Below are 21,992 nucleotides of genomic sequence, written 5' to 3'. Positions count from 1 at the left end.
GCTCAGGCATCAGACTGTCTCCAGAACCCTCCATACCCACCTTGGCCCCTGGGATGCCATTCCTCTGCCTTAACAAGATGCCGGTGCCCCTTAACAGCCTGCTTACCATTCCTCCACAACCAAAACCCCTCCACCTCCGTGATGCTCTCTCCCCCAGGAGAAGAGGGAGCCTATCTTTTCAGGAGTCTCCGGGGGTCATGAGAGGAGGAACTGCTGAGAGGCTTGCTAGTGGCGTCGGGGCCAGGAGGACAGAGCAGAGTGCCCGACTAAGAGACTGGGCAGCAGTGTCAGCAGTGCTCCAGCCTCGCTGCAGTGTGCCCTCTCCCTGCCTCAGTGTCCTCAGGAGTGAGACACTCCTGAGACCATAAATCCAACACCGTGAGGAGAACGGAGAAGGTCTATGGGGCCACTGTCCTTGTCGGGTAGGAGGACGAAAGCCAGTTCTGCTTCTAAAAGCAGAGGCCTACTATAGTGGAAAGGCGTGTGGGCCAGGCCGAGGGCCAGAAAACGCCTCTGGGCACAGGAGGGGCATGGTCACTTTCAAGTTTTGGAAAGTTCATGCCAAGCAGCACATAGAACGGCTGCAGGGGAGAGGGGAACTGAGGCGGTGCTCTGTGAGGGGGAGGTGATGGCCGGCAGGGGCAATGGCAGAGGGCGGGGAGAGAAGGAACTGGGTAACTCAGAGAGTCCGGAGTGGCACCTGCAGGAGTCTGGTGGAGTCTCTGTAGCCAGGAGGGGGATGGCCCTGATGTTCTGGCCCTGATGTTCTGGCCCTTGTGACTGGGGGCCGCTGAGCTGTCACTTCTGGAGGAGCAGGTTCTTTTGGTTGGTTAGCCACTGCTGCCCCCCACCCCTCAACCCTGCAAAGTAGGGCCCAGCTCCCTCTGCTCAGGGGAGCACTTGCTTGGCTCTGCTTCTGTGTGGCTAAGTGGGAGCGTGGGTCCCCAAGGGTGGGGAGGGTGGTGTAAAGAAGCCACACTTAGTATATAATCATGGGAGGAAGAGCCCATCTGTCAGCCCCTGTCCCCTCCCCCAGCCGTCATCTCAGAGGTGGAGCCACCTGCCCTGCTGTGGGACTGTATGTGGATGCCTCAGCTGCCTGGCATGTGTCCTGACCACCCTGGCATCTCTCTGACCAGAGGATCCAAGGCGGAGCCCAAGGTGGAACTGAAGTCCGGCCCAGTTCACAACCAAAGTCATGAAAGCCGCAATTTAGGTTGTTGACTCTGCCGGCCCAGCCCAGGCGTTGCCCTGCAGACGGGCCTGCCTGGCTGTCTAGGAGAGGGCCCCGCCCATGTGGGGACTGCCCCTCCAGACAGGCCTGGCTGCGATTGTGCCTCCACTTCTCTGAGCTCCTAGGACAGAGACCGTGAGTGCCTGGTCCACATTCCATCTGGCACTCCATCTGGCACAGCCTGCACATCAGTAACTGTTCGGTGAGGGAGGGATCAGCCTGCCTCCCGGCACCCCCGCCATCCCCATGAACTGGGGATGAAAGAATCCCCCCTGACCCCCAAGACTCAGTCATCCTTTGGATGTGGACGAGAGAGCAGGTGGCTGTACGAGCACGCGGAATAGTGAGTTCTCGTGCCTGGTCCGCCCAGCACTCTTGGCGGATGACAGAGCCGCATGCTGTGCCAGCAGGTGTGCCAGCGCTTCACTCCTGGAGCCAGTCTGGAGCCAGCGTCAGGACACCAGGGTCTCATTCTTTGAACCACAAAATGTTGGCCCCCACTGTAACCTTCTTCCTCCGATCTCCAGAGGAAGAAGCGCTGGGAGGGCTGGGGGTCCACTGTGCGTCGCCCGCCCCCCGGGGAACTGTGCACAGTTGAGTACTATCTCCGTGTTGTCGTGTGAAAACAAGCAGCCTGAGGCCAGACCCACGGGTCCTGCCCCACTCATCCATCTGGCATGCTGAGCCTCGGCCTCCTCAGCCGCCAGGGGACCATGGTGCCCCGCCCCACGTGCCTGCTGGAGGATTAAGTGGCACCACAGGACAGTGTTGGTCAAACCATTAACATAGCGCCTGACCCAGATAGCAGTGTTGTCTTCCCCCCTTCTCCCCTCTCTGTACCCCTGCACCACACACCCGCACCTCACTTTTAGAGTATATCCCCCTGGGACCCTCCCCACCTTTGTGACTGTGGTGTCTTCTCCACAGAGAAAGCTACCGATGGCGCCCTGCAGAGCGAGGACTGGGCCCTCAACATGGAGATCTGTGACATCATCAATGAGACCGAGGAAGGGTAAGGGCCCTGGTGTTGGGAGGGGCCCCACAGGTCAGTTGAGCGCCACCCCCAGGCAGGAGTGCAGCATTTTAAGTATATTGGACCCGGGATCTCATCCAGCCTCTCATCAGATGGACGGGGCCGGAGAAGGCAAGTGCAGAGCCACAGGGCATGCTGCTGGCCCCCGGATGGGCCAGCCCCGTGGCCTCCCAGCTGCCCAGCCCACTGGCTCTGCCTCGGATGTCGCCCAGGCAGCTGGCCTCTCAGCACCATGCTGTGTTCTGTGGGCTGAGCTGTGTTAGAGACGCCCCCTTTTCTCAGTGAGCCAGAGCAGACTTTCATTTCCTTAAGATGTGAACCAGCAGAGAGGGTCAGGGAGTCACAGCAGAGCAGTGAAAGTGAAGCAGAAGCGAGAGGCTAATCAGAGCCTGCCCAGCACTGCCGGTGCACAGGTCACATGCAGGCTTGGCGCAGGGAGCCCTGCTAGGTCCGTGGTGTGGGGGAGGAATTGGCTCCTGAGCATGACCAGCTATGTGCCCTTGGGTCAGTCACGTTGCCTCTCTGGGTCTTAGTCCTCAAAGGCAAAGCTCTGCTGGAGTCTTCCAGCCATAAATCCAACACTGTGAGGAGAACAGAGAAGGCCTGTGGGGCCATCGTCCTAAGGAGAAGCCAGGGAAGGTGGGATGGGTGTGACACCGACCCCAGCCTGTGGCGAGTACCAGCCAGACCAGGCCTCCAAGCTGAACACAGGATCTGCAGCTGGAGCAGAATCAGCTCCACCCTCCAGTCTCCGCCAGGGAGATCCAGCTGGCCTGCGGGCAGCCACCGGGTGGATGAGCTGCTTCCATTCCTCAGCCCATCCTTCCTTTTGTCTTTCTGCCCAGTCCCAAAGATGCCTTCCGAGCAGTGAAGAAGAGAATCGTGGGGAATAAGAACTTCCACGAGGTGATGCTGGCTCTCACGGTGAGTGCCCCGTCTGTCCATCCATCTATCTGCAGTCGGGACCACAGTCGGTCAGAGTGACCTCCCCTCAGGCCCAGCAGGGCTCCCAGCCACCCTGGGTCTCCTCTTCCAAGACTGGAAAGGAACAGTTGGGGGGGCAGGTACTGTCCTGTCTACATTGCTGGCAGACATGGAGTGGGGACCATGCTCTCTGGCCTCCTGGCATGGGAAACCTGGGCCACAGGCCCTGCCAGGTGACATAGAAGGTGAGCCCAGCACCCCTGGGGGAGACCAGCAGAAACAGAGTTGGGTGTTGACTAGCCCCCGGACTCCCTGAGAAATGAGCATAAAGCAAATGCTGGTGGTTGAGGAAATCCTTATCCACATCAGAAGACCTGGGTGCGAGTGGGCATCCCAGCTGCTGGGGCGGCTTTGTGTGGGGAGTGGGGGTGAGAGCACTCTGTCCAGCCCCACGTCAGCATTTCCATCTGGTGAAGCCTGATAAACTGAAAGGCAAGGGCCGCTGCAGGGAAGTGGGGACGAGGAGTGAGGAGTGGGAAGGGACTTTTAGTGCCTTTTTCTCAGGCTGTAGGGCCACCGTTTGCTAGAAAGTTCCCTCTGGTTTCCACGGGAGCACCCTCTTGCCTGGGCGCTACTCACAAACAACATCTGGACAGGATTCAGTGGGCACTGAGGTCACTTGTGTTGTGAGATGTCACTTCAGAAATCCCCGTCCTCTGCTCAGCTCCCTTCTGGGACATAAGCAGGTGTGAGGGTGGAGGTCCTGGCCACCCCCTCCCTCTGATGGTGCTCACAGGTCCCTCACGGCCCCCAGGTCTTAGAAACCTGTGTCAAGAACTGTGGGCACCGCTTCCACGTGCTGGTGGCCAGCCAGGACTTCGTGGAGGGCGTGCTGGTGAGGACCATCCTGCCCAAGAACAACCCCCCCACCGTCGTGCACGACAAGGTGCTCAACCTCATCCAGGTGAGCGGGGCTGCTGTTGCTGCTATTCCTGTTCGCTTTCCCCTGCGTCTTGTTTGGGACCTACTCAGTCAGCCTCTGACAAGGGGCACAGGGTGTTTGTCAGCTGTGGACCCTGCAGAGGAATGGGCTGTCCATGTGAGGCAGTCAGAGGACCAGCAGCTCAGGGAAGGAACTTCTGCTGTGGGGCGGTGGGCTGCAGGGCAGCAGTGAGCAGTGGTTACTGGCCGTGTCCCCTTGTCCCCTCTCAGTCCTGGGCTGACGCGTTCCGCAGCTCTCCCGATCTGACAGGCGTGGTCACTGTTTACGAGGACCTGCGGAGGAAGGGCCTGGAGTTCCCGATGACTGACCTGGACATGCTGTCGCCCATCCACACGCCCCAAAGGGTGAGGAGCCCAACTGGTTGGGTGGCAGTTGGAGGGGAGGCAGCAGTAACCAGCAGAGCGACTTTCTGCAGCTACTTTCTGTTGGCCCTGACCATCTGCACCTTTCTGGCCTCACTGTCCCTGGTTTTGGCCCTGTAGACTGTATTCAGCTCGGAGACAACATCGGGACAGAATGCTGTGGGCACCGACGCCAGTCATCAAGGGGACTCCAATCAGCACTCTGTCCCTGTGCCTTCCCCTGCCCTTCTCCCCAGCGACACACCCATCACACCGACCCCTGAGCAGGTAAGCAAGTGAGCCCAGGTGAGCCACAGCAGGGCAGGGGCCTGGCCCCACTCACGGGGTCCATCAGTGCAGTCACGCTCTCTCAGCCACAGGATAAGTCCTGAAAGTGGGTCATTAGGTGGTATTGGCTCTGCAGATGTCATAGAGTGCTTTACCCAGCCCTGTGGCGTGGCCTACTGCATGCCTAGACCATGCAAGTACTGTCCTGTGGGTCGTTGGCAGTGATACCCATACATGGCGAGGCTCCGCTCTGCCCTCACACAACCCTGCAGGGCAGTTCCTGGCCTTCCGTTTTGGAGGTGAGGCTGAGACAAGTTCACCTGCCCAGAGTCACACAGCTCCTCAGAGAGAGTTGGGGTCTGACTCCACGAAGGCTCTGGCCCTGTCACTTGGCCATTCCCCACACTGTGTTCTCCATGGAACACTTCGGTAGCACCAAGGAGAGGAAGTGCCCGACAGGCAGCCCCTCAACCCCAGAGGTGCTCCCGTGCCCGTGTCGTTGCTTATGAGCTCGTGTAAGATTCTGTTTGAACAGAGGTTCTGGCTAAAAACAGTTAGAAAATATCTACCCAAGACAAAACATTTTTCAAAACCCTGGCACTCCGGCACTGCACCGTGACGCTTCCTGAGAAGCCCCAAAGAGGTCTGGGTGGTGGGAGATTACGAGGGCGGCCCAGGGCGGGCTGCCCAGGGCTGGTGGCAGCTTTGCAGGGCTGCCCTCTTTGGACCAGGTACACCCTGGCCCAGCACCAGCCCTCAGCTTCCCCGTCCCAGGCAGGGAGAAGACCACTGACGTTGGTGAACTCACCCTCTGGGCGACCTCCACAGCCACGACCGGTGTTGGGGGAACTCAGTCTATCTCAGACATGGGTGTGGGGTTGATTATTTTTGAGGCAATTTGCAAACTTCAGACCCATCCCATCCCCTAAATGTGCTGGAGAGAAAGACAAGATGCGCGAGCGCACACCACAGGCCTCTTGCACTGCATCGTTTAGAAAACAAACTTACAGAAGCAACTTTCACACCCCGACCTATTGGAAGAGGAACTTCTGGACTTTGTGGCAAGTTATGAAATCATCACCCCAGAGTTACAAATACACCTAGAAAAGTTTTCCTATCTGACTAAAATAATTATAAATGCATAAACAATTGTAAAAATTGCCCTATACACCAGAATTTATCTGATCTAGTTATGATTTTAATGAGTTCGCCTGAAGTCTGGCATCTGTGTGCAGTAAGGCTGATTACATCTGGAGGGTGGAAGGTTCTTGCTAAACACGACTCGCCTTGGCTTTCCTTCATGTGACACACTGACTTCTAGGCCGGCGGTGATGTAATCCCAGACTCCTTCTAATGAGGTCCCGATGGACCTGGGTTTGGAATCAGTAATTTTTCCACTCATGTGTGTGGAGTGTTAATGAAATAGACAAAGGTACCGAACGTTCTGTGGGCTTCAGAAGGTGTCCCTGACCCCTGGTGGATGTGCCAGCTGTGTCTGTGCTCCCGTGTCGTCTTGATACTTGGGATAATGGGGTAACAGTACCCGCCTTGTAAGACTATGGGGAAATGTAATTAGCAATATACATGAAGTGTTTGGCAATAGTTGTTGGTCACCAGATGGTAGCTACTGTTACAGGAATGTGAATTTATATAGTGAAGCTCATTCTGAAATCAACTAGGTCACATGATTTAGAATATACCAAGATGTAGGCTAGACCCATCAGACATTATTCCATAATCAAAGGGCTCTTCAGATCAATATTGGGATCCTCCTGGATGTTGACAGTAGACACAGCATTCATTGGGGATTGAAGCCCCAATGAATGAAGAGCCCCACAGCATGGCCCAATGAGTGGCCTCACCACCTCACTGTGTGAAGAAACAGTGATTCCCTAAGCGAAAACCTGGAACCCCTCTGTTGCTAAAAACCTACTCACGTCCCTTTAACTCCAAATCTGAGTTATAGTCAAAGTGGGGTGGCACTGAGACTCAACCCTGGAAAAGCCTGGAACTCCAGAGAGATCAGGAGCAAGACAACATCCCATCCTCTGAGGAGGGGAGAGTGTGAAATCCTTACCCTAGGCAAAGAGCGTGAAATCGCATATTCTAGGAGGAAAGAGGATAATCATCTGTCATCCTAGGAGGGAAGCAGAGCGGGCTCCACCCCTGGGGGCTGTCCTCCAGGGCCTCGTTAACTGCCCCTTGGGCCCAGGAGTTGCGGGAGTCGTCCCTTCGAGTCCCGTGGTTCATTCACCCTCAGCTTCGTCCCTTTTGGCCTCTCCCTACATCAGGCTACCTTGTTTGAAGATGGTAACGGTTGGTATTACCTCTGTGAGGGAACAGTTGGGGGGCTAGGGGAGAACCACCCCAGGCCTCTCAGTGCCACCTAGAGTGAGCTTGGTGGCAGATCAGCTCCTCGGTGCCACCCTGGGGCTGGTGGCCCCGGGCTCTAATCCCTGTCAGCGGCATTGGCTCCAGACCCCTGGCACACTCTCACAGGCCGATGGTTGTTTCAGATTGGGAAGCTGCGCAGCGAGCTGGAGATGGTGAGTGGGAATGTGCGGGTGATGTCAGAGATGCTGACGGAGCTGGTGCCCACCCAGGCGGAGCCTGCAGACCTTGAGCTGCTACAGGTGAGCAGTTGTCCACCCCTAGGTGGCTTATTTCCCTCACACGTCTTCCCCACCCACGCCACAGTTGTCACAGTTCCCCTGAACTCCTTGATCATGGCAGAGCTGTTAAAACCAGGGACTTGGGAGTCTGTCAGATTGGGGTCCAGGACTTTACCATTTTCTGATTTAAACAAAATAGCCTCTCATGCCTGTTTGCTGAGCTGCAAGACTGCTCTGATCGGCAGAGCAGACTCAAGTTTGATGGGGGAACTAACATGTAAAACCCTCATCCCCGTGCCTGGTGCAGAGTAGCTCTCGGGGTGGGAAGGGTAATGGGCTGACCTGAGAGAGCTTGCGACTTTGCGATGAAGGAACTGAGGAGCTGAGGCGCAAAGCTGTGGGCTTTCCCTTCTGTGTGTCAGGCAATATTCCCACAGCCCCATGCCCTCTGTGAGGGTTGGGGGCACTGGAGCAGAAGGGGCTGTGTTTGGGGATTGCTCCCTTTCCATGGAGTTCCATTCACCCAGGCACCAAGAAAGCTGGGCCCCCAAGGCCCAGCATCACCTAAACCCTGAGGCTCAAACCCTGTTTGTTGTGATTCGCTTGTCTATGTTGCTATCCTGCTGGGCCTCAGGCTACTGCCGCTGGGCCATGCCGGGCTCCTCGCTGGGGCCCTGCGCCTTGCTGAGGACACAATGCACTTGCCCAGGGCCTCCCTGTATGGGGGCTTGAATGAACTCCTGACTCTGAAGACTAACTGGGACCCATGAGAGAAGCTGGAGGGAGTTGGGGAGCTGTAGTGCAGTTGTTTTCATGGGTCCCAAGCCACAGCCATGCCATTGTGCTGACTGGGGGGCTGAGAAGGCTGAGCTGGCAGGTCAGCTTGGCGTGGTGACAGCTCACATGCATCCAGCGCTTCCGTGAGCCGGCCCTACCGTGGCACTTGTTCTTAGCCCTCCCCTCCCTATCCCATGAGGTAGGGTATTATCCCCTGCTTGTTTTCCCCCATTTTCCAGGTCAGCAAACGGAGGCAAAGATGTCATATAATATAAGCAGCAGAGCTGGGATTTGAACCCAGGGTCTGTTGCTCTTCTGCTCTTGAGAGGGGCAGCCAGGCTGCAGGAACAAAGCCACAGGTGTGGTGGTCCTGGGGGATGGCCTGCAGGATGTTGAAAGTCACCCAGACCTGCCCCACTGCCATGCTAAAGGCCCTGAGGAAATCCCAGAAGAAAGCCTGGCCAGGGTGGGGTGGGTGACAAAGTCCTAAAAAGAACCAGAATTAACGACACCTCAGGAGAAGTGTGTGGTCATAAGGCACAGTGCCTGACCACTGTCTGCACCTCAAGGCTGTGACCTAGCACTTCTCCAGCCAATGCCTAGTCTTACTAATGAAAAAATGCTAAGGCTGGCACCCCTCCAAGCAAGTTTAAGTCTGTAACACTTACTGATACCATGTGGCCTCCTGGGTGGGATCCTGGAACAGAAAAAGGCTCAGTGGGAAAACAGGTGAAACCCGAATGTACTCTGAGGTTGACTGAGTAGTGCGGAGCCAGTGTTACCTGTACAAAGTCAATAGGATAGTGTTGTTGGACCATCTTAATATACGCTAGACCATGAGGCACTGGTGAACAGTTTGCAGGAACTCTCTGTACTGTCTTGGCAACTTTTCTGTAAATCGTTTTACTCCAAAGTAAAAAGTATTAAAGAAGAAATTAGAATAATGACACAAAATTTCAGAATAGGGATTTGTGGGTAGTAGTTGGAATCATGTAGACATTTCTTGTGCTAGGTTGCAGACCATGACACACAGAGAAGTGGGGTTTGTTCGGCCACTTTGCAGTCTGATTTTCAGCTAAGTCAAGATGGCGGCCAGACTTCATTCTGGAGTCTGCACAAAGCCGAGTGAGCCCAGCAGCATGCTGAGCATGTTGACCACCTCCTGCATGTTAAATGTTGATGTGGAACACATAGAAGGGAAATGCAGGTGCTCTTTCGTAGAACCCCAAAAGCTCACCTGTAGACTTGGAAGCCAGTCTTGGAACCTCTTCCGTCCTCTGAGGCCAGAGCCCACCCATTGGTGATGGACTCGCTGTGGCTCCAGTGACTGTGGTTGGCCTCTTCCTCCTTCCACAGGAGCTCAACCGGACGTGCCGGGCCATGCAGCAGCGAGTCCTGGAGCTCATCCCCCGGATCGCCAACGAGCAGCTAACAGAGGAGTTGCTCATCGTCAACGACAATCTCAACAACGTATTCCTGCGCCACGAACGGTAGCCCCACACCCAGCTCCCCCAGCCTCCACCCATTGCCCCATCCTAACCCCTTCCCCTCTGTCCCGTTTATACCACTGACCTGCTCGCTGCTTCTCAGTCACAAGGCCAGCCACCTAGTGCGGTGCCCTCAGCTGTCCTCTCCCAGTGTGGGCACGAACACCAGCCCTCTACCCACTGCCTCTCTCCTTGCCAGAGCTAGCCCTGAGCCCGGAGCCCCGCTTCCAGCACAGCCAGGCCTGGTGTGTCCTCCTCATTCCACCACGGCTGCTGCAGGCCCATCGACCAGTACCCGGAGCCTGGTTACTTCAGTTGAATTAGGGCCCTTTGCAAGTTACACAGAACATTTCTGGCAAACTTAAGTAGAAAATATAATGTATTCAAATAGCCTTTTTTAACTGGATAGCTTCCAGAATGCAAAGGAGAGTGAAGCAGCGAGGCCTCCCAACAGAATAGGCAGCACAGATCCAGGGATGCTAAGGGGTCTCGGGAGCATAAACTCTGGGACCATGTCCCCAGGGAGTCTCCACCAGTAAATGCCCACATGGCTTCATTCTGTTTAAGAGTCATTCCCCAGGAGACACGCCAGCTCAGCTTCGTTGTGCCCTCAGGGGGAGAGGGACCAGGCCCCTTGAAGGTGGTCCTACCAGCATCACAGGAGATGGGGAAGAGCAGCTCCCCAGAGGAGTACTTAGGTGCTATTACAAAAGAAGGGAGAAGGGGTGCTGGGCCTGAAGATCCAGCATCCCCCACACTTTCTTTGTGCCTGTAAAACAAGATTCGTAGTGGTGCCTACCCCTTAGGGTGCCTGAGAGTCCAGGCACTGGTGCCTGGAAAGCACTTAGGGCGTCCACAGCCAGGCAGCAGCCACTCCGGGCTCCTCCAGCCCCGTGTTCATCGCGTGTCTTTATCCATCAACAGACACTCATCAGTTACTGAATCCTCGGGGCTTTGGGCTGCTGCACACCCCATCTGCCAGATATACTTGTTCCATTTTGAGGTGTGGGCTGAGAGGTGGTCCAAGGCTGTCTGGCCTCTGACACCACAGTCATCAGGCCTTGTGTTTGCCTGGCCCTTCCCAGTTGGCAGGCCCAATAGACCACTCCTACTCAGTGTCATTGCTTCGTCCTCTTGTCGGGGAGGCAGGTTCCACTGTCATCCCCTTTTAATAGACAAGGAGATTGAAATTCAGGGGTGAATTTACCCAAGTTCATCATTAATAAGCAGCAGGGCCAGGACTCCCACAGGTCCCAGGCCAAGGTCCCCCCACTCCACGCCTCTAGCCCCCTGGCCTCTCCGAGGGGAATACATGGCTCCAAAAGCAGCATGGGAAATTGTCTTGTAAATGGCTTTAGAGTGCCCCTCCGATCCCCAGCAAGTCCATGATCACTGAGGCAAAGTCATAAAACAGTTCTTGCCTTACTGCATGCTGTGCATTCCTGTTTTCTATTCTAGTTTATTCCTGTTTGTTTAGCACTGATCACGGCCAGCACTATTGACAATCCAAATTGAGGGGTGCTTTGAACAATTCCCCAGGAACAACAGCATAAATAAACTGGATCTCTCCAGGGTAACCTGGGTGCTCTGTCAACCCACTGGGGGCGCTGAGTTCCTGGTGAGACCCGCAGTGTGGAGAGTCTGCCCGGGCTGTGCTCCAGGGCCTCTTAGTCTGTCTCCCTAATGCAGCTCTGTTCTGTCTTGCAGGTTTGAACGCTTCCGGACAGGCCAGAGCGCCAAGGTAAAGACCTCTTTCTATGACTCGGCCATGGAAATGTGGGAATGGGAAAAAAGACCTATGCCCTGCCCTCCCCAGAGACCCTGAACAGGCTCAGAGAGTGTCCCCTTCTAACTTTGTCACTGTCCCTTTAAGGTAGATTAGGCTCTGCATGAGCTGATGCCCCAGGGTCTGCCCAGCCTCCCAGGGGTGAAAGCTCTGATGCCTCATGTGCTGCTGGGGCCTAGAGACAGGTTCTAGACAAAGGGTACAGGCCCCGGCACTTTGGAGCAGGAGGGGATGAGGCTGCATGCAGGCAGGATGACAGCGGCATCGCCCTTTCCCCCAGGCTCCCGGTGAAGCTGAGGCCACAACTGACCTGATCGACATGGGCCCTGACCCCAAGGCCACGGGCAACCTCTCGTCCCAGCTGGCGGGAATGAGTAAGTGCAGTGCGGGGCCCTGGCCCAGGGCACGTTAGGTGCTGTGGGCACCCCAGCAGCTCTGGGGTGCCCTCCTGTCATACGGTTGGAGCTGGACCACCAACAGCAGAGCATTGGCCTCTCCTCACCAGCATCCCCAGCTGAAGCTCACTACAAGATTGAACACCCAAAGTGGGACTCTTCCCCACAGCCCTCAACTCCTGAGCTCCCCAGGGCATGAGCTCCCTACAGAGCAGGCGGCACAGGTCCAGGGATGCTCAGTGGGCTTGCTGGGTGGGCTTGCGCAGTCCTTGAGTTCCCTGCGCCCCTCTGTCCTTCTCTGTAGCAGGGCAGGAACGGGCCTTCTTCACAGGGCAGCCCCAGGGCTGAATGAGCTGCGTGGGCCAGCTCTGCTGTACACCAGCAGCCACCCTGACCATCGCTGTGATTAGCTTTAATGTCATCAGTTGCCCGCTTTATGCCCAGCCCTGGGAAATAATTAATCCTACTTGAATCACTCATCCCAACTGCACTTTTTGAAAACTCAATTACACCATGTGCGACCACTTCCCTGCTGCTCAGCCCCTCTCTCTGCCAGGTAGAGCAGGCAGCTTTCCTGTTCTCATCCTGCCAGGAGGGCTGGATCCCCACATGGAGAAGGTGGACCCACCGTCCCTCAGCCAGTGGGTGGCCTGTCCCCACTCCACCCCGTTGCTTCTCTGGAACAAACCCGGGCATGACAGGGAGCAGCTGCGCCATGGCTCAGTGTATGAGGACAGCAGGTGGACCCTTTATGTGGCCTTTCTGCCCCCACAGACCTGGGCTCCAGCAGCGTGAGGACTGGCCTGCAGTCCCTGGAGGCTTCTGGCCGACTGGAAGACGAATTTGACATGTTTGCGCTGACCCGGGGCAGCTCGCTGGCTGACCAACGCAAAGAGTGAGTGGCCTGGCCTTACCCTGTCCCTGCAGATTGGGTGACTCCCTGTCAGGGAATAGCCTCCTCCGGGCCCCTGAACCTGGCATCTTGGCTGGCACACCGCCCTCTGCCTGCACCCTTCAGGACTCCTACCCCACGTCATCCAGTGGGGCCAGAGAACCCTGTGGCCTCCAGACAGACACCTGCCCCACCGGCAGGGTGGGTGGGAGTGGTGACCATTGGTGTGCCCCAATCTTCTATCACCTGATCAGATGAGGAAACAGGTCTCAACAGCTGGGTCATTTGCCTCAGTCGCCAGACAGCTAATGTTGGGCACCACTGACTTGGGAGCCCATGACTCTCTGGTCTTAAAACACAGGGTCTCCCGCCCAACCCAGCCCCAGTGCACTGTACGCCACGTCACTTGTCCCCACCACCTGGAATTTGCAGACAGTTCCTTGTCTCCTGGCTTGGGTTAGCCTCTCTGCACTTTGTGCTTCCCTGGGGACTGTCCATTTCCAGGATGGTGCTTTCAGCAGCATTGTGTCCTTTGGGCCAGCCCCCTTGCCTCAGTTTCCCAGGACTGACTACACACAGGCTTACCAAAGGAAGCTGTCAACTTGGGGTCTTGTCAGCTCTTTCCTTATGACCCGGGCTGAGCTGTGAGCAAGCAGCATTTACAGCCAAGGAGGCACCCACGACTTCCGAGGGGTCATTCTGGTGTCTCTGGCAACTGTCAGTGGGCAGCCAGAGGCCAGGATCCCCACTTCACACCAGCCAGTCCAGGTCAGATCTGGCAGATTCAACCGGCCTGGGTCCATGGGTCCATAACCAGCCTTGGACTGTGAGCTACATCTTTAGTCTGGAGCAAAGTCTGCAGTCACAAGCCCAGGGGCCGAGGCTCACGGTTGCCATGGAGTTTGGACATATGAGCTGCTGCAGGTGGAAGCTAATGAGGATGCTAGGACTTGCAACTCACAGGGTTGCTACCCACATTGGCCCAGCAGGTAGCACATTGGCTCAGCAGGCAGCACACTAGCCGTGCTGGGACCCGCGGGCACCTGGCCTGGCTCCCCAGCCTGGCTGAGGCTTGCTGGTGCAATCACTCACTTGGGGAGTGAGAGAGGAAATCTCACCCAGAGCCCGCTCTCCAGAGCCTGCAGTCTTGGGAACAGTGCTGTCCACACAGCCTGCTGCTAGGTCCTGTTCTGGAGCAGCATGTGGGCACTGAGTGGGGAGGTGGCATGGACTCAGCAGAAGGCACTCAGAGCTGTACAGCGAATTAGGGGACCAGGAAGGCTGCTTCAGGCCAGAGGAACAGTATGTGCAAAGACTCAGAGGCAGGGGAGAGTGAAATGTTGGGGGTGGGGCAGATGTGCCTAAAGAACATCCTTCACCTCCACCTCAGTCATGGTTCTGCGGGCCCGCCCTGCAACCTGATTTCCACCCCAGCAGTGCCCAGCAGGGAAGGAGTGTCTCGTATCCAGTTCCTCTGTCCTTTGTTCTCCTGCCTGGCCAGCCTGTCAGGCATCAGCTGGCTCTTTAGCCCTGCTCACCTGACTAGTCTTTAGCCTTCCCATTGGCCTTGTGCACCGGGCTCCTAAATCCTTCTCTGCAAACCCAGCATCTGGCCCATGCGTCCCTCTACCTCTAATCAACAGGTCCCCGGTGCTACCTCTAATCAACAGGGAGCCAGTGCCCATCAGCCCCTCTGTTTCTGCTTTAGTCCACACCTGGCACAGCTGACCACTCAGCTGACCAGGTCCTGTCACACCAAGGAGAGTGACAAGGCCATCTGGGCAAGCCAAGTCAGGGGCTCTCAGCTGCGTGGGAACCCAGGCCCTCTTCCTCGTCTTCTTCCACAGCACTGTCCCCAGGACACGTCACTTCCCCCCAGTGCCTTTCTCTCTTCCGAGAGCACTGACACTGGCCCCTCCGGGGCTGTCTCAGGAGTGGCCTCCTCCCTCCTGCATGGGGCGGGGGGCCCGGGTCTGCAGCCCCTGTGGGCTGGTGGGCTTCCTGCATGAGTGTGCTCAGCCCACAAGCATGGCCCCGGGGGCGCCCAGCTTTGGCCTGCAGGGCTGGGTGGGTGTGAGAGACGAAGAAGTAGAGGGGCTGGAGGTCGTCAGAAAAGAACAGACTGCCCCTTTGAGTGCAAAGGTGCATCCCTCGGTGTCTGTCTCCTGGCACTGGGCCTGCCTCATCCACCTTTCCCCCGGCATGTTAGCTCGGCCACAGTGGCGCTGCTCCTTCACCCTGAACAAGCACCTCCTCTGGGTCAGGCCGCATCGCCCGATCTTTGCACCACTTCCTGCTTGTCAGCCTCCCTGGAGGTCCCCTCTGTAGCAGCCGGCAAAGACGCCCTAGAGGTTCCCTCTGTAGCAGCCAGCAAAGACACCCTAGTCCCCCCAGACTACACTCTGTTAGCATGGGTTTCCTCCCACTGCTGGTTTAGTCTCTCCTCCTCCTGAGACTTCACCCCCAACCCCAGCAAAGTCCTGCTCCCTTCCCCCATGCACACACACACACACACACACACACACACAGCCTTGCATTTCCTCCCAGCTCCCCCATCCACCTGCATGCTGCTGGCATCCACCAGAGCACATTCAGGTGCCCCCTGCTGTGCTACTGACACATGGGGTGGGGTTGCCTGTGCAGGTGCAAGATGGTACATCCCACTCAGGGCAACCTGATACAGAACCACCATTTATGAGACTAGGTGGTGGGAGCCCCTCAGAAAAAGGTCCGTAGATGTGGCTTCTCCACAAGCCCAGGATCATCGGTGCTACCTCGCCCTCTTCCAGCCAAAGCTGGGGGTGGATGTTGGTGAGCTCCGTCTCGTCTTTGGCCAGTGGCACCTCCTCACCTCTCCAGCCTTGCCCATGCCCTTCATACAGGTCACTTGTCTCATCCCAGTTCCCAGAAGCAGAAAATGAGACTCCTTCCACCATGTCCGCAGGCTGCAGAGTGGGAGGCCTCGCTGCAGCCTGAGCCAGCTCCTCCAGCCTCACGTCAGCCGGCAAGCCAGGGATGGGCAGCATCTAATGGATGTGGGGACCTCTGTTTCAGGGTAAAATATGAAGCCCCTCAAGCCACAGACAGCCTGGCTGGTGCCTTGGATGCCCGGCAGCAGAGCACTGGAGCGGTAAGCACAGGGCCCTGTGGCGCTGCCTGCGTGGAAGGAAAGCTGGGAACGCTCAGCCCCAAGCCACGCATGCCGGGCACTGGTGTGGCACGGCCACAGCCCTTCTCTTGCCTGACTCTCCAGCTGGCCCTTCGTAGCTGACGACTTTAGTCCTGTTTCTCAGTGGAGGAAACTATTAGTGAGAGAAGTCAAGTCATCTGCTCAGACCCTCACAGCGAGGAAGGGTTAGAGCTGGCATGGACCTGACTCTGAGACGGGCTGTGTGCAGTAGCCTTGTCCCCACCCCAGCTCCCAGCGCCCACTGCGTGTCCTCGGCAGGCCACTACCCTCTGGGCCTCGGTTTCCTCTTCTAGCCTCTGGGGCTAGCAGCACCCACAGTGGTCCGTGAGGGAATGCGGGAGAGGGCATGTTGAAGGTGCTTGGCACAGTTAGAACCAGCCACTGCCTCTCTGGAGACAGCTCGTGCGTCTGCAGGGGCACAGCAGGGGACAAAAGAACAGACCCTGATGCCACAGGGAGACACCGCAGGTCTCTCTCAGTGCCGCTGAATTGCTGGACTGGGTTGAGTGGCATCTACGTGCCAACCTGAAGTTGCTTCCGAATGCTTTTCAGGCAGTGACCACTTCTGTCCCAGTAAGCGGACAGACAGAGTGGCTCCTTGGGAGACAGAGACAGCAGAGCCGGGGAATTGGGAGAGGCAGGGACGTGAAGTAGGTGGCAGAAGAGGAAGCAGGTGACAGCACAGGGCTCTGATGCCAGGGCAGGACTAGGTGGTGGGAAGCAATGCCTAAGGGCCTGAGGCAGCTAGGAGGACATGGATTTGATGCTGCAGGGGTGCATATGTGGGCCCCTGGAACAGAGGACAACATTGATCGATTTCTATGTTGGAAGGCTCCGTGTGGGAGCTGGGAGGCAGTCAGGCTGGCTCAGTGATGGGGGAGAGGGGGGTAGACTTTGGCTTGCCTGGGGCCACACAGCAACTCAGGCATGACAAGACAGCCGCCCGGGCCCCCCAGCTCCACACCATCTGCAGGTCGCCTCAGCGAGGAAACACGTCTGCTTGCAGGAGAGCAGCGATAATTATTATTGCTCCTTCATCTCTGCTCGCTTAGAGGTTGAAGCAACTTCATTGGTCGGGATCAGGGTACGACTTCCTTAAAAGCGTGTCTGGAAGCCTCTGCTCCACCGGCCTGGCAAGTGGCATGGCTTTTCCCCTGGACTGCCAGAACTGATGCCAGGAGCAAAGGGCAGAGTAGACTCAAGTGCCAGTCATATGGGCTGCAACGTTTGGCCCCGGGGTTCATAAGCCCCGTGATATGGGGTATTGGCCAGCATGTGACAGGCCTCATGGTGGTTCTGGGCGGGGAGATTGGGGGAGCAGTCGCAGAACTCTGGTCTCCCTTTCCCACCAGTCTGCTCCAGGGTTCTAGGGAATGCCCTGCTTGCCCATTGATATGGCATCAGGGCACTGGGCATTTTCTAAACCTGGCAGAGTCTCCTGGGCCCATCAAACGGGCTAATACTGCCTACTCTGCTGTCCAGGTTGCCCAGACCTCCCCCAGGATTGCCCAGGGGGCTCCGGGACCTTTGGGAAAGAGGAGAAACTTTGCCTCGCCCTTCAGGACTCTAGAGTTGTGGGGCTATTATGGTTCACACCACAGGAAGACGCAGCTGTGCAGCACACACATCATGCACACATGTGCTGAGGTCACTTAGGCTGGACTATCTGAAAGGAGCGTCCCTGCTGGTGAAGGCCAGCCTTCCCATGGCCCTGGCCTGCCCTTTCCGCCCCCTTTAGCGTGTCCCTTTCTCATCCAGATAGGAGACAGCAGTGAGAAGAACCTCAGTGACTGGATGGTGAAACAAGGCATGGTGAGGAGGCGCCAGGCCAGCCACCAGAGAGCTCCGCCTGCCGCACGCAGGGGCCCTGAGGGACCCAAAGAACAGAGGGTGCTCTGAGTGTCTGAGGAGCCAAGGACCTGCTGGGCCCCTGGCATGGACTGTCCTGGCTTCATCCAGCCAGTCCTTGGGCCTGTAGGCCCAACCCAGCACTTAGGACTGTCCCGCTCCCTCAGTCTTGCTTCCGTCACCCCGTCGGCCTGTTCTGGCTCTGAGTGGGAAGTGAGGGCCCTCTGACAGCTGAACGGGGCTGGGCTTTGCCTGGCTCTGGACTGAGTGACCATAAGTGGTCACTTGTGGACCATTTATGGAGTGGGCATGGGCCGCCACTGGTGCTGCTGGGAAGGCGGCTCCTGCTGCTCTTCGCCGGGCTCTGCTGGGGTCTTCAGGTGCCAGGGGCAGAGCTTGGGGGCTGAACGGGCTGGTAGAGAAAGTCTCTGGCTCCCCTCCCGCCCGAAGTGTCTGGCTTCCTCAGGCGTTGCTCTGCCGGCTCTGTGCTCAGCTCTGATCCCGGCATCCCCTTTCGCCCCCCGCCCCCCCCCCCCAGCAGGGACAGTAGGCACCACTGTTACCCTCGCTAAAGGTGAGCCAGGCTAGTGTCGAAGACATGATGTCACCTGTCGCACGTGGCCCGTGTGACACAGAGGTCTGTGTCATCGCCTCCCCGCGATCCTCCCACTGAAGGGCCCTTAGAAAAGGAAGGCCCAGCCCTGTGCAGGAGCCTCTGTGGCCGTGGCCTCATCTGGTCACCTGGTGCCTTCCTCCACTCTGGCGTCTACGCCCCTTCTGCCCCGACAGGCCCTAGTGCCCCCCCCCCCCGCCCCCAACCCCTCCCCTCATCCTGAGGCCTGGCCCCTCCCTGGGCTTCATGCATTTTTTTTTCAAATGCTCCCTCGCCCCCACACTTAGTCCCTGCTCTGGGCCTGTGCACAAAGCTCCCCTGTTGGCCCTGCACCCCACCCCCCTTGCCTGGCACAGTGGGCAGAACTGGGGCCCAGGAGCTGGGCGGACTCATCTTGGGGAGGAGATGCCAGGGCCTCTACCCTCAAGAGGGTGGAGCAGGACTGCTGCCTCGTGTAAGTGAGGGGGCTGCCCCTGTTCCCCATTGCACTGCCCCCTCCCCGCCTCACCCTCTGCCCTTCTTTCCAGATCCCCGTCAGCCAGGCCTGCCTCATGGAGGACATCGAGCAGTGGCTGTCCACGGATGTGGTGAGTCAGCCCCACCCGGCCCAGAGGCAGGGGGTCCGGCCTGCTCCGGAGGAAGCGATCCATCCTGGGGGCAGGGCGGGTAGGGTCACCTCAGCAGCTGCAAGTGTCCCCTCTCCTGCCACCCACTTGCCTCGTCCTGGGAACTTACAGAAGGGCCCAGAATCCACACTCCTTGCAGCTGCAGGAGCTTCCCCTGCCCTGCATGAGGTCCCGGGGGAGCGACACACTGGGGAGAAGGCAGGGGTGCTGAGAGCCCTAAGCTTTGCCCTGAGGCAGGGTGCTCAGCAGGCCTCTCGGGGAAGCACCACCCATACCCCATTTCACAGATCAGGAGGAGGTGAGCAAGCAGCCACCCAGGCAGTCTCTCCCGCTGGTCCCTGAGCGGGGAAGGGGCAGCCAGCCTCTGCCTCCCCTTTCAGGCTTCCTCACCCCTCTCTGGACCAAAGACCATGCGCCTAGGCACCTAGAGGCCAAGGCTGGATTTTTTGTAAGCGGCCAGGCTGAGCTTCTGCCCAGGGCCAGGCACGGCCCATCTGTTTTATCTGGCGGCAGAAGCGTGGCCCTCCCCAGCGCCACCACCAGCGTGCATGAGCTCTGGCCCTCCCGGCACTGGAAGGAAAACTAGAGTTCAGGAGGCTTCTTTGGGCTCTGTGCCAGGCGCCCTGCGTGGATCCTTCTATCCTAGTTTCCCAAAAACCCTGTGAGTCTTGCCAGGCAGAGGTCCGAGGCCGAGAAGTCAGGTGACACCCAAAGCCTCTTGTGGGGAGGCAGGAGAGGGGGAGGCTTCAGCTCCCAGGCTGGGACCACTCTGGGTCTGCAACCGGGTCACCCCACCCACGCCCGGTGCCAGGAGCCAGTGCTAATCTCGGCCTCTTCCTGCTTTCTCAGGGGAACGACCTGGAGGAGAACAAGGGCGTGACCAGTGAAGGTAGTAGCCCCTGCCTGCCCTCCCCCCCGCCCGCTCTCGGCGCCCGGCCGCCCAGCTTCTTTCTCCTTCCTCTAGAATTTGACAAGTTCCTGGAAGAACGGGCCAAAGCCGCCGATCGGTTGCCCAACCTCTCCAGCCCCTCAGCTGAGGGGCCCCCAGGGCCTCCTTCCGGTGCTGCCCCTCGAAAGAAGACCCAGAAGAAAGATGACGACATGCTGTTTGCCTTATGAGTGTGGGGTCTGGCACCCTGCAGCCCCGTCCCCCTTCTCCGCTGGGGTCTCCCTCCTTCCTTCGGTGTTAAGGCTGCTTTGGGGGTGCCTTGTTACCCCCTTCTCTTCTCCTGGAGGATGGGGCTGACCCAGCCAAGGCTGGGCCCTGCTGCCTGGGGTGTGGGGGCAGCTGGGTGACTCAGGAACAGGTCTTCTCTGGCCACTCCTGCTTCCTCCTCACCCCAACCGACCACTACGATGTCACTGGGAACTGGGAAGCCCTGGGACAGACAGGCTGACTCTTTCCTTGGCCTGGGTGACCCCCCCCCATTGGGCGCCCCACAATCCCACACTGCCAGTCGAGGCCTGGCTGGAGGCTGGCGATGGCAGAAGCTTCTGTCACAGCCCCTGGTCCATCCCCCGGCCCTTGCCTGGAGCCTGCAGGCTCCAGTCACCCCTGGGCAGGTCTGCGGCCCTCGGCCAAGCTGCTCTGCAGGTACGAAGCTGTGCGAGGTGGGGCAATCTCACCACCTAGCTGCGGGGGCGCATCCAGGGAGCCTGGAACGTCTGTGCCCCCACCACCTCCTCCACTGCCTTTCCCTTCCTGGGCCTCCTGGCAGGGCTCCTCAGCCCTGGGCCTCCTGTTGTTGATCTCTTGTGCTGGGAGAGGTGCCTTTTATATCTCAGATTAAAGGTAGAAACCGCGCTGTTGTTGGTCTCCAGGAGGGCAGTGACCTCTCTTATCCAGGGGAGCGACTACTTGGGGCTGGACTGGGGGCCATCCTAGCGGTGGGCACCTGTGGATGGATGGGTGGAGCAGCTGGCGAGGCCCACAGGTGCCAGCCTTGCTTTGCCTGCTCATTCTCCACCTGAGTGAGGTGTCCGGCGCAGGCGCGAGGCTGCTTCTGACAAGATGCAGCTGTGAGGACTGCTGTCCCGGGCCAGCCCCTGCCCTGCCCATAGCGTGGGTGGGAGTGTGCGCTGGGTAAATGCCTCAGGGCGGTGTGTCGGGGGCTCACCCAGGTGCAGGGGGCCCCGGGCTGCACACGGGACTGGCATGGTCACCGCACCCTGGGTGAAGCAAGGTCACCCTCATGGGACGCTGCCAGTGACTCGTGGGTCACGTGAGCTGCCGCTGGCCACAGGTGCACCTGTGTATGGTGTGCTGGGTGCTCGCTGTACGTCAGCACCTTATCCCCACTCCAGCCAGCCCTGGGGCTCGGTCTGGAGGATTTGGCGCACAACTCGAGGCGCTGGGCCAGGTCAGGCTCAGGCATTAGTTCTTACCTGCCCAGCAGCTCAAGGGCCCCAGCTCTTGGGGTACCACCTTTTCCAGTCTGGATGGTCCACACCAGTTTCCTGGCAATCCCTGCTTGAGGCATGTTGGGGTCCTGGCCCAGCCCTCAGGGGTGGAAGGAAGGGGGCTCCTGTGGGGCTGGGTGAGTGGCCTGCCGAAAGACCAGCCCGCGGGGGGCAGAGCCTGAGGGCCTGGGCCCGGAGGCTGGAGTGGAGCCCGGGTCTGTCTGGGAGTAGCCGCCAGCTGCCATCAGGCTCAGGCAGGCACCCCACTTTCTGAGGTGTGGCCTAGAGCTGGACACAGGGGACCCTGGCCCTGTTCAGCCCTCCAGGTGTGGTGAGGACCCTAGGTCTGTCCATCCCCTAGGCGGGTGGTGCTGAGTCTGAAGCCTGGCCCACTTCCCCAGCCCAAATGGCGTGTGTGGGCACAGCCAGCGGCCTGACCCACAGCCTCAGGAGATGGGGCAGCCGGCCCCGGCCCTGCACACACATCACACTCGGCTGCTTCAAACTCCAGGCTGCCTCCCAGGCCCTGCCTACGTGCTGGCC

The 21,992-nt window shown here is 58.4% G+C and overlaps 1 protein-coding gene across 2 annotated transcripts in view; it reads left to right on the top strand.

Annotated features, from left to right (window-relative positions):
* Positions 1-20,953, top strand: part of TOM1 (target of myb1 membrane trafficking protein) — a 33,398-nt gene extending 12,445 nt beyond the window's left edge. Inside the window, exons 2-16 of one of the 2 annotated variants that reach the window (XM_037513662.2) lie at positions 2,162-2,246; positions 3,113-3,191; positions 4,006-4,155; positions 4,404-4,538; positions 4,677-4,823; positions 7,340-7,456; positions 9,569-9,702; positions 11,407-11,440; positions 11,766-11,859; positions 12,655-12,775; positions 15,827-15,902; positions 17,721-17,774; positions 18,951-19,010; positions 19,899-19,938; positions 20,014-20,953. In XM_037513662.2, the coding sequence (XP_037369559.1) occupies positions 2,162-2,246; positions 3,113-3,191; positions 4,006-4,155; positions 4,404-4,538; positions 4,677-4,823; positions 7,340-7,456; positions 9,569-9,702; positions 11,407-11,440; positions 11,766-11,859; positions 12,655-12,775; positions 15,827-15,902; positions 17,721-17,774; positions 18,951-19,010; positions 19,899-19,938; positions 20,014-20,168 (1,481 nt within the window). In that variant the 3' untranslated portion in view covers positions 20,169-20,953. The remainder of the gene's footprint in view (positions 1-2,161; positions 2,247-3,112; positions 3,192-4,005; positions 4,156-4,403; positions 4,539-4,676; positions 4,824-7,339; positions 7,457-9,568; positions 9,703-11,406; positions 11,441-11,765; positions 11,860-12,654; positions 12,776-15,826; positions 15,903-17,720; positions 17,775-18,950; positions 19,011-19,898; positions 19,939-20,013) is intronic. The other variant, XM_037513663.2, reaches the window with a different exon arrangement.
* The last annotated feature ends 1,039 nt before the right edge of the window (positions 20,954-21,992 follow it).

The sequence above is a fragment of the Talpa occidentalis genome, unplaced genomic scaffold (assembly GCF_014898055.3).
Source record: "Talpa occidentalis isolate TD23 unplaced genomic scaffold, MPIMG_talOcc4v2.1 talOcc4.16, whole genome shotgun sequence".
NCBI classification, from domain to species: Eukaryota; Metazoa; Chordata; class Mammalia; order Eulipotyphla; family Talpidae; genus Talpa; species Talpa occidentalis.
This window is presented reverse-complemented; position numbering and strand designations above follow the sequence as displayed.